We start from the raw sequence: 18,039 nt of genomic DNA on the forward strand, positions 1-18,039 counted from the left end.
CGTAGATACACATCATTATTTTTTTGGGCTGTGTTCATTTAACCAGATCATTTCGGGGTTTCCCATCAGGGAATCAGTGGCCTCCATCTAACCCTGTTTTGTGCATCCTTTTCTCTCACACAATTTAACCAGATCTTATTTCAAATTTGAGTGTGTTATTGTATTGCTTTTTTCATGTTTGATGACCAACTTGATTCGATTCATTAGAATACCTCAAAGTGAAAATCATAGCATGACTGACGTGCATTCTGACTAAACAAAGGCACGGCACTGTGATGTCAAAAGGCATACCGAGGACATTAGTGATGTCACACTTTAATACAAAATGACAATTTTTTTTGTGTGTTATTTACCTTTGATCATTTGTGTTTGGACAACCACAGATATATTTTGTTTCTTGGGATGTTTGCACACACAATCACGTCAAAATGCTTTTCAGATAAAGAAGGAAAGTGGTACGGAAAAAGATGGAAGTCTCCCCCAGTAAAGCTGCCGACTGCCTGTGCCCTGGAGCCAGGCTTCACTCACCCTTCGCCGGCTACAAGGTCCTCTCCGTTAAGGGCCAGGGTACCTTTGGTAAAGTTTGCAAATGTCGCAAAGCGGATACCAACAAGACAGTGGCGGTGAAGATGATCAGGAACCAGGGAAACTTTGCTGTGCAGGCCAAATTTGAGGTGAGAACAACTCATTCCAAAACAAAAAACACCATCCGGGAAATACTGTACACCAGAGATGATTGAACCCTAGCAACCATGACTTGAATGTCTGCAGATTGAGGCACTACAGAAAATCCAAATGTTGGAAAACCACACGAGTCATCTGGTCCAGTGGATGAGCACTTTTAGCTACATGGGCTACATTTGCCTGGAATTTGAATACCTGGACAAGAGTCTTTTCGATTTCATGAAGGAGCGACATTTCAGGCCTCTCCAAGTCAAGGAGATCCGACCTATCGTCCACCAGGTATTTGGAGTCATGTCCATGGTGATGTTACAATCCCATGGATTTAAACATGTTGTATGTACAGTGATATCTCAGTTTACGAATTTAATTGGTTGCCAGAAAGTGTGTGTAAGGTGAAAAGTTCGTCTGCCAAACATTTATTTCCCATGAGAAACCCTTAAAAAAATAATCCGTTCCCAAGTCCCCATAAAATATAATTTTCGACTAAATAAGCCTTAAAACTACACAAAATATACCTTATTTTATGTATAATAAAAGTGCTATTGTATTTATATTAAATGAATAAACTGTACTGGATAATAAAGTCGTTTTATTTACCTTTTTGATGGTCGTTGATGGCTTGATGTAATAGAGTGGGAGGAGGAGGGAGGGAAGGAGGGAGTTACTGTTTGGAAGGAGAGTCACGTACCATAAGGACTGTCCCCTGCTAGCTGCTTTTCATTAATCCAAATCAACAGAAGTTTTTCAACTTCTCCTATTGCCTGAGACCGTTGCTTAGACAACACAGAAATACCCTTAGCCACACGGAGTCGACTTAGCGTACTGGTACTGGGACGCTAAGACACACAAACGCACACCTCGTTCGGGTTTTTCGATGATCTCCTTCTTCTGCTCGACCGTAATTTTCTTTTGTGATAATTTCTGTCAGCTTGCTAAGGCTCTGGATCACCTCAAGGGTGCACGGATGATTCACGCTGACCTCAAGTTGGAGAACATCATGTTCATCAACCATCAGCAGCAACCCTACCGAGTGAAAGTCATCGACTTTGGTCTTACGCACGACATCGCAGACGCCAGACCGGGCTCATATATTCAGAGCCGCCCTTACCGGTGTTTGACTGATCGTTTCTGAGCTTTTTTTCCCCCGGAGGGTTCCACAGGGCAACAACTTGCCGTTGATCCTCTGCACAGGTCTCCGGAGATCTTAGTTGGAGCTCCGTACAACGAGGCAATCGACATTTGGTCCATGGGCTGCGTGACTGCTTTTTTGTACATGGGTACACTGATTTTCCCGGGAAAGAATGACTACGAAATGGTAATTATTAATCTGGGCTGGAATTTTGCTCACGACTGCCTGGTAGGGCTTTGCGTTTGAGGGGCTTTGGATGGGGAAAGTAAATTGTCATGGTTATGCACATTATATTTTGAGGGCAAGTGTGCACCGGTTGTAATCAAATAACCCCATGTTTGTCTTTAAAGTCAAAGGTTTCGATGGCGACTGTGATGTGTTGTATGCTCAGATAACGTACATCACAGGGACTCAAGGAGCCTTTCCAGACAGCCTTCTGGTCTCTGGAAAAAAGACAGAAACATTTTTCCACCAGGAAAGTGAAAGCAATCTGTGGAGCCTGAAGGTACACTCCCGAGTAAAGGTCAGGTCTAACCTCAATGGTCTAACTTGGATCTCGCCTCTCGTCAGACGTCGGAAACGTACCAGCAAGAAACCGGAATAGCAGTCAGGATGGCCAAGAAGCACCAGTTGAGCTCCCTTGACCATCTCCTCCAAGTATGGTTGAAAAATGTCTCGAGAGAAGCTTTATGAGGTTCTCACGAGTTCTGTTCTCCAGCTCCAACAGTTCCAGTGGTGGTATACCAGACACCCCTGGGACCAGGTTGTGTACTCAGCCGATAAGCTGATGTTTGTGGACATGTTGAAGGGGATGTTCCACCTGGATGCGTCTCTTCGGATGACGCCACGCCAGGTGCTGGAGCATCAGTTCATCAGCATGAGCCACCTGTGGCCTCACTTTGCCATCAGTCCCCAGTAAGACTGGAAAATAAAATAGCCTTATTGTATTCCCCTGGCTAATTGCAGGTTTCTTTGTCGCGCAGTGTTAGGTTTTGCTGCGGAATCATGGCTGCCTGTGACTGTAAGGAACCTTGTGGTAAAAAGAAGGAAGTGTTTCCGCAGAATCCGGCCAGCCGTGTCTGCAACAAGAAGCAGTCGGGACAGAAGAAGAAAACCAAGGATGGTGGTGTGGCCAGACCACGAATGACCCGTGCCAAAAAGCGAAAGAATGACGCCGGCTGTGAGCCCAGGTAGGTTCAACGACCGAGACCATCATCATCATCAACATGGAACACTTGGTTCTCACTGTAGAATAATTGTTGTAAAAAACACAGTTGTATGACTGACCACCTCTACGTGAGACGTCTGGCGGACTCCATGGAACCAATCCAAACTCGATCCAAGGTCTCCAAGAATGCAAGGCAGCATCTGGACATTCAGGCTGCATCTGAAAGGAAATCAAGGGTGTGGCTGAGAAAAGACACCAGGAGGGTTCAAGCAATGGAAAAGGAAAGTGAGGCAATTGCAACCACACGCGACTTGACCAGTCTTGACCAACTACAACCTCCCTGCTAGCATATCCCGATTTCGACTCCTGAGCCTTTTACCTCTGAAATGGAACCAAATGTACGATCCCTATGGTCTTGAACATGGTTCAGCAACCGGAAGGCTACAGCATCTCAACCAAGTCTGACCCTGATCTCCCTAAAAGCTAATCCCAGATGAAATCCAGAGTGTGGGTCAGGTAGGAACACCTGGAGAATTCACACACACGATCAAGAACATAGCAACCAGGCTTTACCATTACCTAACCTACCCATGCATTTACAGACCCTATCCCCAACCAAGCTGCCTTCCTTTTTCCCAAAATATTTTGCTATCACCAATTGCAGGTGATTGTGATGAGTCTGTGTTTTGTCTTGCACCTCTCTTACAAAAAAAGTCTGATAACGATAAAGGGATTTCAAAATAAAGGCCGACAAATGGCCCATCCTCCCCCTCACTGCGAATGTGTTTGTATTTCCTGACCAGTGAGGCAAGAATGAGGCCCGGGCGCTCATTAATAAAACTTTTATTCTTCGTCAGGAAATGCATTCGAGACCCGGTGGCTGGAACTCCTCTCAGACACAGGAAATGGCTGCTTGGCTAACAGCCAAGCGTGCTCTTTCAAAGGGGAGGGAGGGTGTGCCTCATCCGGAGCCAATCAAGCCGGGCCTGGCCACTTAATGGATCAGTGTCTCGACTCATCTGCGCACCCACATATCAGCGGCAATTAGAGGGCGAGTGGGTGTGACCGGAGAAGCAGCTGGAAAAGCCAAAGGGGGGGTCGGTGGTGGGGCAACAACGCAGGGGAAACTGACGCTCACACGTGATGGAATTCAATTCAGAACTGGATAAAAAAGACATTTTGATGACAGTTATGTGGAGAATTTGGTGTAAACTACATTCTGATTTGGACCCGACTCGTCAGTTTAATGGACGGACGTGATGACCACTTGAGCGCGCACGTGCATGAAGTGGCTTCAATTCAGTGATGGGAGAGGGCGGGGGGTCGAGAGGGAGGAGTGTGAGTGAGTTTGCATGAGAGAGAGAGAGCGAGAGAGAGAGTCTGCAGACCTCACGGCCATTCATCTCCGGAGAAGAGACGCCGGCGCTATAACAGGGCGGGAAAGAGAATTCTTGGTCAACTATTTGCGCCTCCCATCCGGTTGACTCGGATGCACACTTTTGTGACTCGGTGCCAAGCGTCAAGACTGCGTCTCTTGCACGTTCGCGACTTGCTGACTCGCCAGCATCCTCGGAAAGGCTTGCGGACCATCAGATTTTCAGAAGTGGACTAAGAGGAAGGCGGCGACGGTGGCGGCGGTGGTGGTGGGGGAGGCGGTGACCTCAGGAGGACGTGCAGGGATCCCAGCTCCGGGAAGAGGAGGAGGAAGAGGAGGAAGAAGAGGGCACATCCTGCTGATAGACAGCATCTAGGAAGCACTTCTCAGGACTTATTTTCGCATCTACCATGACAAAAACTTAGTCGGTGCACGGCGCTCTTGTGCAGTGAGTTGATCCAGTTACCACAGACCTAATATTAGTATCTGGGAGGAATCATTTGCATATAAAAGGACATTAAGAACGAGCCGCACATGCACAAAATGGATCTCAACAGAATCAGAGGTACGTTGTTAAGTCATCAGTAAAGTAAGTTACATTTGAAGTCATGTCATCAGTTACTTTGGCAAATAAAGTTTCACGCTAACTAGCAACACTGCACAGGCGTTACTTCTTGAGGCGTGGTGACCAAAAAAATAGCACCCTACTCATTTCAAGCTGTTTGCTTTCTGGTGTTGGGGACTAGTTGATAACAACAATCTGCTTGTACACTCACCCCAGCAAGTTGCTTGACTGTGCGGGGACCACAAATCTGGCGCCCTGTAAGTGTCATTTTTGTGCATTCTGGTATTCATAAGTGCACTTTGAATGTCTCATGACCGAAAATCATGGCGATTGCATCTTGTGTCCTGGGGGGCTAAAACTCCCAACACTATAATTGAAGGTTGTGTGTTTTATAGTTAGTTGTCTACACTTTGGTCCCCGTGTGGTGATGAATACGAGAACAAAAAAAAAAATGCTTACACACTCCCATCAGAGGGGACCAAAACAAAAAATGTGGTCCATTATAATGGAAGGTCATGTGTGTGTACACTCTGTTTTTTGCATTTAATGGGGACACAGAGTGTCTCATCTTTGCTAAGACATTCACATCTTACAGCTTGCCAGGGGGGCGGGGGGAGGGTGCAAGGAAGCTCGGTTTGTCAGGCAGAATAAAAATCACAACCCCAATAACGGAACTTAGCATATGTATTCTGGTTTTTGTCTGGTCACGGGGACCCGAAAACCATACCCTGCCCAATAATGGCTGTTTGTGTAAACGTGACCGGGACACGCTCGCAGGGGTTGCCATTGATTGTCCTCAAGGTCGGATGCAGAATGTCGATAGCCATCTCCGCCGGGGTGGGCCGATAGATGATGGGATGGAGTGACGTTTTGTGGTGGGGAGGGGTAGGGGGGTTGGGTTGATGGAGCGGAGATGCGTGGTAGGTAGGAATAACCAGCCACGGGCAGGAAGAGGGGATGAGGGAGGGAGGAGGGGGGTGTCCGGATGATGAAAAGGATGAATGGATCACGGAGAAAGGGAGGGAGAGGATGAATGGGAGTTTTTGTTTCTTGTTTTTGTTTTTAAATGTCACAGTAGAAGCACTAATGCTCCGACTAATGCACTGTGCAACCACAGCGTTGCGGAAATGTACGATTTGCACTGAAAGGTAACTTGAGCGAGTTAGATTTGCTTCACATTGCTGTACAAAAGTATCAAGAAGCACCTCGGAATCAAGGAACTGATCAATCAGCAGTTCATCATGGCCCTCAGAGGACGTTATGAAAACGGAGACGGTTCCCCACAGACCCTGCGTCATGGGAACTTCCTCCTCAACTTTCCCTCAGATGGCTTTTCATCATATTTATTTATTTTTTAAATCTTTAACAGTGTCGTGATCCCACGGTCATTGGCTGACCCTTCCCTTCCTGTGACCGTCTCCCCCCTCCTCCCCCCCTCTCCTGGTCTTCAGTGTCTATTTCAGTCTTTCCGTCACGGTCAGATTCAGCACATCCGGTATCTGATCCAGTTTATTGTCATCTAATCCCGCTTCTGCTGCTCCTGGCGGGGCATTGGAGAAGTAAAGCCTCCGGGTCTTAGTGCCTCAACTCCATTGCTAACGTTTAAAAGGTTTAGGTTTTGCATGAAACCCTAACCCCAATTTGGAACCCCACCCCCATATTGGAATTCAGGTGTAACGGTCTAACTGTGACTTGAAATATTCAATTGAAAGCCTCACTTCAGCTCGAATCTCGACCTGAACTTTGAAGTGGAGTCGATATTCGACGGATATCATATGGTATCTGTGAGGAAGTACCCCCCACTTCCCTCCCTTGCAGTGGCTTTTTAAAATAGCTTGGTAGCTTGCATGAGGTCATCGCTGAGAGAGCTTGCTCGGTCCATTAGAAGGCCCCATCGACCGTCCACACTCAGCGGAAGTCAACGGAAGAAACGCATTTCGACCTTGAGCGAGCGTTTTTTTTTTTTGCAGATGTCTTCAGTTCCTGTTCCTCAATTTCTTGGATGTTTTCCACCTCTCCGTGCTGCTTGAAATTATGAGATAATCAGCCAAGCTAGCCGACGATTGAAATCATTCATATAAGGTCTGTTGCGCCAGGGCGAGATGGAAAACAGGCAGGACAGTGGCCCTCAAGGAACAGGATCACATGAACCCCCAACTTGAAGTTATAGTCCAAACGGGAAACAGGAACAGTAAACTGAAACCGGAAACACTAGAAACCCTACCCTAATCTCAAAAGGCATCTAACGATAGCATTGTTGCGGTTTCTCAGGTTGTTCGTTAGGTTATGGCTAAGAGTTAGCTGAATAATAAATTTTGACTATGGCTATGGAGCATTAGCACCAGGTAATCAACTAACACTCTTGTCGTGTGACTGACTCCCGCCTTCACAGGTTTATCCGATGTCCCGTGAGCCTCGGCCTGGAGCCGCCCATCCCGGTGCCCACCCTCCGTGGGTCTCCAAGATGGACCCTGCTCATTCTTTTAGGATGGAGCTGGACGGGCTGGACCTCCAGCAGGTCCCGGTGCTGTCGCTCGACCAGATCCGCGCCATCCGGGCCTACAACGACTACGTGGACCGCCCGGTGGCGCTGGAACTGGCATCCCAGTCTGGATATTTCTACGCCCACGACGAGCGACACCCGTACGGAATATATTCACAGCACCCACACCTGCCTGGCCATGCCGCCCTGACGCGCAGTCAAAGCCAGCAGCAAGGCCGCATGTCCCGCATCAGCCGCTCCAGCACCGTGAGCTCCTCCATGTCTCGGACCAGCGCCGGCTCGGACCAGAGGCTTCTGGCGGGCTTGACGCCCTCGCGCTCCGGCTCGGCCTCTGTGGTGCGCACCCAACCGAAAGGGGAGCTGCTCAAGTCCGACTACTCGCTGAAGAAAATCCCGGCAGAGGACGAGCTGGGCCGGCACCAGTTCATCTGCGAGTGCTGCGCCCGCTGCAAGTGCCAAGAATGCTGCGCCCCGCGCCGGCTTCCCTCCTGCTGGGCCTGCGGGCAGCGCTGCCTGTGTTCGGCCGACAACGCGGTGGAGTACGGCACCTGCCTGTGCTGCGTCAAGGGCCTCTTCTACCACTGTTCGGCGCAGGACGACGAGGACAACTGCGCCGACCGGCCGTGCTCCTGCGCCCCGGCCCACGCCCTGGCTCGCTGGGGAACCATGGGTCTACTGGCTCTCTGCCTGCCCTGCCTCTGCTGCTACCCCCCCGCCCGGCTGTGCCTCGCCATGTGCCACCGTGCCCACGACAGGGCCACGCGACCCGGCTGCCGGTGCAGCAACACCAACACCGTGTGTCGCAAGATCTCAGCCTCCAACCCCAACCCAGGTCATCCCTCCGTGAGCAAGACTGTGGAGAAGTCTCTATGACAGGCCATGTGCTCACCTGCCTTGGAACGGCCATGTTTTCTCCACTTCGAGTGGGACCAAAAGCTTTTCTGTGCCTGTTTGCCTTAGAAACTAAAAGCCCAACCTGAAGAAGAACTCAATCTGCCGTCCTTCTGCCTAACGGTGATGTCCGACATGCATTTATTTATTAACGGACCACCTCCTCCAAACCTGGACCGCAGACCAGATGGGCGACTCAATGGCTCCACCACAACGGATTACTGAAAGGAGATGCTCCCACTCGAGATCTTCTGAGGACCAAGGAACCAACAATTTAAACGTAGGGACGATCACAGCACACCCAGAATACTTTGGCACAACCGCAGCCGGGTTTGAACGGAATCTCAATGCCATGAAGCTCAGTTGTTTGAGGTGGACACACGGTAATGCGCAAGAGTGGAAGGCCACGCAGGGCAATGGTATGTCAGGTCATAGGAAGCATTCTGGTTCCTGGAGGATCAGATGACGGATTCTGGGACTTTAAAGTCGATCCACCGCCAAAATCAAAAGGTTCTACGTGGTACACCTTGAGGAAGTATCATCAGAAATGGCTTTGAACCCAACCCGAGAAGTCATTGGTGGAGGCTCGAGACTTTTGCGTAGTACCTCACCTGAAATATAGGGACCATGACCTGTCAAATTGTCTTTGGGTTGGCTCGGGGGACCAGGGGCGTTCGACGACATTTAATTTTGGGACTGTGGCCTGATTAGAAGTTCCAAATTAAACTCGGTCCATTTGGATGAAGTGGACGCATGAAACTGCGCAAACGTTTATGGTTCCTGGAGGACCAGGACCTGCTGGAGAGCCCGGGATTGTACACACTCTGAATAAGATCCTCCAACCCAAAACCGATGCCGTCCCTACTCTCCAAAATGTCGTAGAAATGCTCGGAATTTGTCCTTTCACAATCATTGTCGGCGGTATCGCAGGTTTTTTTGTTTTTGTTTTTCGCAACAGCGTTAATCAACAACATGGTGGGCCGAGGGTGTGTATGGGTGTCTCTCCGTGTCCGTGTGCAGAAGAAGAAGAAGGAATTGTCTTTGGTGTGGTCTTATTTTTAGCCTTGCTGCTACATCTTTGCGACGGTCCGCTCGGGTTTCTCAGTCTGTCGTCCCAAGCTCCCTGATCAGGCCGCCGCCCTACCGCCAGTCTCCCTCGCATCATCGCCTGGTCCACCCCCCATCGCACCCCCACTTGATCCTGCCATCCCTCTGGCCCGGCAGCGCTTGCATCTCCTCTCTCGCTAGCCGGATGGCTAAAAGCCTCCCGTGGAGAGTTGATCAGACTGGCAATGATCTCTGTGATTGCGCTTAATGGGCCAGACGAGAACGCAGGAAGGCGTTGCGGTGTTTTGGCGCACTGGGAAGAAGGCGTGGTGGTGGTTGTTAGAGGGTAGGGGGGACAGGGCTCAGGTTTCCTGACGTATGCGTGCATGTGTGTGCATGTTTTCAAATGAAGGGGCGTGTGTGTTTGCGGGATGCATGAAAACAACACCCGACGCGTTAAAATCTTTCTTTCTATTTTTATATGCAAATGTGAGCAAGTGGCGTCGGAATGGACTGTTTTTGTTAAATTGCGTTTCCATGACAACGGGGGTCAATTCAGGAATTTTTAGGGAGCCGTGAGCACCGCCAAAACGATCCAAAAAGGATTCACGGGGATTTGGTAAGATCGGGTCTTTCGGAAGATCGATTCGTAAGATCGATTCGTAAAATCGATTCGTCAGATCGATTCGTCAGATCGATTCGTTAGATCGATTCGTAAAATCGATTCGTCAGATCGATTCATTAGATCGATTCGTAAGATCGATTTGTAAGATCGATTCGGAAGATCGATTCGGAAGATCAAATCCTAAGGTCGATTTGTCAGATCGATTCATCAGATCGATTCGTCAGATCGATTCGTTAGATCGATTCGTAAGATTGATTCGTAAGGTCGATTTGTAAGATCGATTCGTAAGATTCGTAAGATCGATTTGTAAGATCGATTCGGAAGATCGATTCGTAAGATCGATTCGTAAGACCGATTCCTAAGATCGAATCCGAAGATCTGTTCCTAAGACCGTGTCTGAAAATGTCTTTCCTTATAGAACGTTAAAAATGTCTCATTTGGCACCCCACAATGCTAAAAATATGTTTAAATAATTATAAATAATATTGAAATAATTTGAAGATATTATGTTGGGGTAAATTCACGTGTTACAAGAACAAAAGTTAAAAATCCTAATATTTGCATGATTCAGTCATAACATTACAAAAGTCATAAAAGGTGCGTTATTACGATTTATCAGTTAAAATGAAGAAAAAAAAACGTTAAAAATAATAATTGAATTCAATGCAGAAAATTGACATCCAAAAAAATGACATGACAAATATCATTTTATGACAACAAATATTGTTAATGTTCATCCTCATAATAGTCCAAATGCATTGGAAAATTTTGTGTGTGTGAAATTTTAACTCATTCACTGCCATTCCCGAATTTGTTCAGGTTTTTGTTTTTCATTGCGGGGGGTGCCGATAAAGCGCTGGTCAGACCTCAGGCATTTTTTTCCTTTCCACCAGGGGGCAGAATTTGTCTTTTGTCCACGTTAGCGCTTTGTTACAGTTTCAGCAGTTGTTTAAGCGCTATATAAAACAATACGTATGTATTGTATTGTATTTTGTACATCCGCCCCCATTTCAAACTCAGATAACTCCAGACCCATATAACTTAGGAATTAACTATTTTTTTCTGGTGAAATAAGAGAATCTAAGGTTTCTTACGCTGCATTGAATGTTTATGCAGTCCTAAAACTCCACATTCTGTGGGTCCAGCAATTTGAGTGACAATGACAAAAACCCTGGCACTGGATTGCATACATTTTTGCACATCATCTGGCAGTGAAAGAGTTAATCAATCATTTTGCTTTTTTTCCCAATAAATCCCATTCAACTTTTGCGAAAATAGACAATCTAGTATGGGGGAGGCGGGGATATGCAAAGTAGCCACAGAGAACATTTTCAACTGTCACGTGGCTGCTCAAAGTCATTTTTGTTCAATTTGAACAAATATGAAACTTGAATTTGTTCTTGGATGTGCGTGTAGATGTACCGGTACTTTTTTTTCCTGGTTTGAGGTTCACTTTATCTCATTAGCTACAGTTGAGGGGGTAAGGTGGGGAAAACTTTCTTCCAATCAGGGGCCATTTTAGCCCATTAAGGGTTATGGAAAATGAATCAAGTAGTTTGGTTATTATGGGCTATGAAATTTTGTGTTGTGCAATTCAACTACAGTGATAACTCGGTTTACGAACCCCTTGGCTTACGAACTTTTCGGTTTCCGAAAGTTAAGTGTATGAAAATTTTACCTTGATATACAAACTATTTTTTGGGATACACACGGAGCTCCCACAATGAGTGATGTGTCATTCGTGAACGAGCCCGTTTTCCTAACAAGAAAATGGCAGCCGACTCATTTTTGTCCTCAATTCCCCGCCCCCAGTCTTCGATTAAAGCCACGTGATTGGTTAAGAACGCAGCAGTGAGGGGAGGTGGTTTAAACATTAAAGAGCTAGGCAGACGACAGAGAGAGTGAGAAAATGGATATAAAACTGAAATTTGGACTCGTTTCAACTTTGATAGTTCAAAGGCAGAGTGTAGACTGCAAGGTTAAAATATCCCATCCATCAGGCTCAACAAATAACCCGCACAAGCCACCTGTACACTTGATGCAAAAATCTATCAACCCAGCTAAACAGAACACAATTGATGAGGAACTAGGTAAAATTATTGCAGAGAAAACACCTACAAGGGATCATTCCTTAAGATGGTGAAAGAAAAAGGTTACGTTCCTCATCAAGTGTTTCATGCTGATGAAAGCGGCCACTCCATTTTTTTATAGTACAGTTTATTTCTTTAATTATAATACAATAACACATTTATTAATAATAAGGTATATTTTGTGTAGTATTAAGGCTTAGAAAAGTAGAAAATGATGTTTTATGGGAACCTGGGAACAGATTATTCTCATTTTAATGGTTTCCTGTGGGAAATTATTTTTTGGGATACACACTTTTCGCCTTACACACTCTGTCTGGGAACCAATTAAGTTTGTAAGCCAAGGTATCACTTTTCTTTGCATGGTGGGCTGGATCGAATGCTTGAATGCTCCCCCCCACCCAATATAATCATGCTATCGGTACACAATTTGGCATCTTGTTTGTTTATTGTCGAGAAATTTAAGGAGATTATATGGAACACTATATGGAAGAGTCTATCCAAAAAAAGTGAAATATTATTATTCGGTTGATGATGATGATAACCGTGGTGTCATTTGGTTATTTATTTCCAGATTACTCACCGTCATGGAGGGAATACGGCGCCAGATTCACAAGTGTGCTTGTCGTTTGTTGTTTTTCGGGCTATTTGTGGTGTGGCCGATGACGACGACCCAATAAAAAAAGGAGCTTTCTGAACATCAACAAGCATCTGTTGTTGTTGTTTTTGGGTTTGTTTTTTTTTTTGGGGGGGGGGGGGGGGGGGGGGGAGTTAGAGAGAAGTAGAGAGAAAGCCAAAATTGCAACAAAAGCAAAAATAATAAATGTCAAAGTCCTACTTTTATGTTTCGCTGCTGTTTTGGTTAGCAACAGCGTTTTTGCTGCTGTTTTATAATAATAACACATTTCATTTATAAGCGCCTTTCAAAACTCTCAAGGTGACTTTACAGTCACAGGATAAAGTTTTTCTGTGGGTGAGCAGCGGCAGCCACATGCGCCAACCCCTAAGTAACTCAAGTAGATAGAAAGCTAGCTAGCTAGCTAGCTAATAAATACAATAATAATATCCCGTGACTGTAAAGTGTCCTTGAGAGTTTTGAAAGGCGCTTGTAAATTAAACGTATTATTATTATTATTATAATAATACATTTCATTTATAATTTTCATTTATAAGCACCTTTCAAATAGATAGAAAGCTAGCTAGCTAGCTAGCTAGCCAATGGCTAGAAAATAAATAGTGAATAGATAGCCAAATAGCCAACAGCTTGCAGCAAGCCAGCTAGACAGCTAACAGCTAGCCAGCTAGCTAGCTAATGGATAGCTAGTAAATAGCTATCAACAGCTAGCCATCGAACAGACAGTCAGGTAGACAGCCAACAGCTAGCCATCGAGCTACTGGCTAGCTAATAAATAGCCACCGGTCCGTTTTGGTTAGCAACAGCGTTCCGGCGAGTCAACGCTTGAAGTTGTCAGCGCTCATCTCGAGTGATCAATGAAGAATGTGTGAGGAGACCCCCCCCCCCTCCTGTTCTCACAGACAACCACCCTTTGACCCCTCTGTCAAAGCAAAGGCGGACCCCCCCCCCCCCCCCCCGACACCCATCCTCTTGTCCCCCCTTGGGAGTCACCTTCCCCGAGGCAAAACCAGCTGTCCGTCAAACGCCTATACAACTGTCAATCAATCACAGAGCCAACCTCATAATGTTTACGCCGATTTTTTTGATGTTTGGACCTGTCACCACAGAGTCGTTCAAATGAACTAGGGGTCAAAGTTCATTTAGGCTGGGCGACAGATTAGCATCCCGGGAGGCGGGAAAATTGCGTTTTTTTTAATTTTTTTAATATTTTTTTAAAATATTTTTTGCGTTTTTTTATTTTATTTTTTTTATATTTTTCCTTCCACTGAAAAAGATCAAAGGTCAAAACAGACACATTAAGTCAGCTACTTTAGTTTGGAGGTGACAATTTTGAAAAACCGATCCGTGACTGTAAAGTGACCTTGAGAGTTTTGAAAGGCGCTTATAAATGAAATGTATTATTATTATTAGCTATCTATCCAGCTGGCTGGGTATATATTGGCTATCTATGAGCTATATAGCTAGCTATTCAATGTAATAGCTAACTGACGATCTGGCTAGCTAGCTATATAACTATCTAGGCCACAGCCAAAAAATGGAGTGTGACGGATTGCCAAAAATGTACAAGTTAGCAACAATCGGGGTTGGGGTTGGGGTGGGGGGAGGGGATCGTTGGGGGGCGGGTGATGGGAATGTTATCTTCAGGGGTCACGGGGTCAGGTGAGAAGTTTCAACTGGCTTCCTGTTCCTGCTGCTGGTATGACAACAACAACAACCCCCCCCCCCTCCTTCCCTGGAATTCCCGACGATGACTCACACCACCACCTCCCCCCCCCCTCTTTTTTTTTTCTTCAATAGACGATCATTTGGGAACAAAAAGAAAAAAAAAAGTCAAGCGCCCAACGTCCGTCCGTCAGAGTTTGCTGGCTTGCGTTCAAGAATGCAAGCTGCTACGTTCAAGGACAGCGATAAAGCATCTGCTCGCCGCCGCCGGCCATTTCCCACCCTCTTTAAGAGCTCGGTCGGGACGTCTCGTCATGTTCGAAGATGGCGTGGAAAACAACATACAAAAAAATATCGACTTAAGAAAAAAATAATTGACAATTTTTTTAAATTTAGTGAGGTTTACATACAACAATTTGAAATTTTGGTTCGGACTTTAGCTAGCATCATCGCGCTTGACGTGCTTTATTTTCTTTGGTGGGCCTTCACTTAGACACCTGCGATGTAAGGGATTAGCTAGTTTGCGCAATAGAAAGACAGCTAGCTAGCTAGCTCGCTCAATCGCTAGCGAGCTAGCTAGCTTGATAGATGACCATGGAATTTTGATTTGATTTCACGGGCCGAATAAAATGATGTGGTGGGACAGATTTGGCCCTCGGGCCTTGACTTTGACACCTGTGATGTCAGGGATTAGCCAGTTAGTTAAGTAGAAAAAGAGCTAGCTAGCTCACTAGATGAGCATGGAATTTCATACATTTGATTTGTTTTCGCGGGCCGAATAAAAGGATGTGGCGGGCCAGATTTGGCCCCCGAGCCTTGACTTTGACACAAGTGATGTCAGGGATTAGCCAGTTAGCTGACTAGAAAGAAAGTCAGCTAGCTAGCTCGCTCAATCGCTAGCTAGCTTAATCGCTAGCTATCTCAATCGCGAGCTAGCTTAATCCCTTGCTCGCTCAATCGCTAGCTAGCTCAATCCCTAGCTATCTTAATCCCTAGCTTGCTCGACCACTAGCTTGCTAGCTGGATGGATGTGCATGAAATTTCACAAGATTGATTTGCTTTCGCGGGCCGAATAAAGTCATGTGGCGGGCCAGATTTGGCCCCCGGGCCCTGACTTGGACACCGGTGATCTAAGGGATGGGCTAGCTTGCTCAATAAAAATAGATCTAGCTAGCTAGCTAACTCTAAGAAAACTAATCTAAAACTAAACAAGAAACCTTGAGAAGGAGTCGCAAGTGGGAAAATCCCCCTTTCAGGAGGACCAGGCCACAATGGCTGCCGAGTGGGCAACAGTTACCACAATATGGATGACTTAAAACCATTTTTTTGGTGATTATCAATTATGCCAATGCTTTACCAGAGCCATTTTTTCTGTCCTGGTTGTTAGCAACCAAGAACAGAGATCACATTGATAATCCAAAGCACTCTCACGTCATTGGTAGCCAAAGCGGACGGCCGGATGCACCGAAACGCAGCACTTAACCTCGCGGCAGGCAGCCATTACGGCTCAGGAAATATGCTGAATTATTCAATGGCTTCCTCTTACACAGGATGCACAATGGAAATCATTGAATCGCCCTCTCGCCCGACGGACGGGCGGGCGGCTTGACCTACATTACCGGCCGGACACCAGAAAACACCCAAGTTATTCGCCTTTCACGCGATAACTCAATTGCACAAAATTCCTTCAATTCACAATATTAGTATTTGTATCATAATGCATATTGATAATTATTATAAGTCAGTCAGATGAACATACCTCAACCTATATATATATATATATATATATATATATATAAATGCTATTAATGTAATTTTTGATCCTAAACTTATTACGTTATGAAAGACATAAATAAACAATTAAAAAATGACTATAATTATTATTCTGTGTATTTTTGCAGCTACAAATAAAACCATGCATAAAATAAAGTCCAACAAAAGTACACTACTACTACTACTACTACTATTACTACTATTACTAATACCACTATTACCACTACTCCCACTACCACTACCACTAATAATAATAATAATAATTATAATAATAATAATAATAATAATAATAATAATAATAATAATACATTTCATTTATAAGCACCTTTCAAAACTTTCAATGTCAAAAGTCAAAGTGAGCTTTATTGTCAAATATGCTAATATATCACTTTACAATCACAGGATCAAGTTTTTCTGTGGGTGAGCAGCGGCAGCCACATGCCTAGCGTTCACTCAACCCCGAAATGACTCAAATAGATAGAAGCTAGCTAGCTAGCTAGCTAATAGATACAGTAATAATAATAATACATTTCATTTATAAGAAACCTTTCAAAACTCTCAAGGTCACTTTTTAGTCGCAGGATAAGTTTTTCTGTGGGTGAGCAGTGGCAGCCACATGCGCCAGCGTTCACTCAACCCAGAAGTAACTCAAATGGATAGAAAGGTTTTATTTTTTTTTGTTTATTTCTTCCGCTTTTTTGGAAGTTTATGTTCTACAAAAAAATTAATTTAATGTATTTATGTATTTCTTGAGGGTAAGAGTTCCTGTTAATGTTATGTGTGTTATGGTGCCCTCTACTGGCTCTAGGTCGAACTGCACGTCGCACGTTGAGAGAAAAAAATAATTTACATTCAAGAATGTGCTTGTCGTTTGAAATAATAATAATAATAATAATAATAATAATAATAATAATAATAATAATAATAATAATAATAATAATATTAATAATAATACAGTAGTAATAATAATAATAATAATAATAATAATAATAATAATAATAATAATAATAATAATAATAATAAGAAGAAGAAGAAGAAGAAGAAGAAGAAGAAGAAGAAGAAGAAGAAGAAGAAGAAGAAGAAGAAGAAGAATTTTAACATTGATACTTCCACTTTATCATTCGAAGGTTTCTGTAATTTGGATTTTCGTTTGGATTTTTTTCAATATACTTCACTTCAAACATTTTCCTCCTTAATTTTAATTGATTAATTTCAATTTTTTTCATGAATAATTCTGTATGTTGTTTTTCTCCATCACAAAATATCACGTTAACTTGTTCCAATCGTGTTTATCATTCTTGCAGGAGTGGACATGCAGTACTTCAGTTGGCCGAAAGGTGTCAGCATCCACGCACTGTTTGTGACTGGCAGACTGCCGGCCGACCGACCTGCACTCGCCCCCACTATAGCATAGAGAGTCCAAAGTACAAAGTCAAATACAGTACTCAAGTACAGATATTTGACTAAAGTAACAAAGGATGTGTACTATCACACTTTTCCGCCACCATATTTTTGTCAATATTTTATCACGGGATCACCCCAACTAAAATAACGACACCCCAAAAGCGAAAATGCCCTAAAATATGCCCAATTAGCAATTCTTACACTACTAATGGCGTTGCGGAGGGGTTAGGAGGGCTTTTATTTGATGAAGTGCACTCATATAAAATTCACACCGCGCCACTCAGACCCCATAAGTTCACGGAAGGGTCACAGGAAATTGTTTTAATAACCTTTGAACCCCAAGTGACACACGCACACGGCGGCGTGATCAATAAAGAGCTCTGAGGGAGTTTAGCTGTCACTCATCGGTGTCAGCGCAGTGTCTCCGAAGCCTGTGATCCATTCGCTGACTCGCCCACATGGAGGCTGTTATTCCCGCTAAGGAGGCTC

The 18,039-nt window shown here is 44.8% G+C and overlaps 1 protein-coding gene, 1 long non-coding RNA gene and 1 pseudogene across 3 annotated transcripts in view; 2 read left to right on the top strand and 1 right to left on the bottom strand.

Annotated features, from left to right (window-relative positions):
* LOC148886834 (uncharacterized) overlaps positions 1-18,039 on the bottom strand; it is a 28,082-nt gene that overhangs the window by 180 nt on the left and 9,863 nt on the right. The window contains exon 4 of the long non-coding RNA XR_016117756.1: positions 3,101-3,200. This is a non-coding gene — a long non-coding RNA (uncharacterized LOC148886834). The remainder of the gene's footprint in view (positions 1-3,100; positions 3,201-18,039) is intronic.
* Positions 44-3,696, top strand: LOC148886835 (homeodomain-interacting protein kinase 2-like; annotated as a pseudogene). Its single transcript, XR_016117755.1, has 9 exons — positions 44-674; positions 772-963; positions 1,613-1,794; positions 1,876-1,999; positions 2,205-2,318; positions 2,384-2,470; positions 2,532-2,728; positions 2,797-3,003; positions 3,088-3,696. The product of XR_016117755.1 is annotated as a homeodomain-interacting protein kinase 2-like (transcript).
* Positions 3,948-10,164, top strand: LOC148886836 (protein sprouty homolog 3). The gene is made up of 2 exons (XM_089017575.1): positions 3,948-4,921; positions 7,314-10,164. Exon 2 carries the CDS (start codon positions 7,323-7,325, stop codon positions 8,295-8,297), a length of 975 nt encoding a protein of 324 aa, XP_088873701.1. The 5' UTR covers positions 3,948-4,921; positions 7,314-7,322; the 3' UTR covers positions 8,298-10,164.

Source organism: Hippocampus bargibanti, linkage group LG16 (genome assembly GCF_051943395.1).
Source record: "Hippocampus bargibanti isolate YZ-2025 linkage group LG16, ASM5194339v1, whole genome shotgun sequence".
NCBI classification, from domain to species: Eukaryota; Metazoa; Chordata; class Actinopteri; order Syngnathiformes; family Syngnathidae; genus Hippocampus; species Hippocampus bargibanti.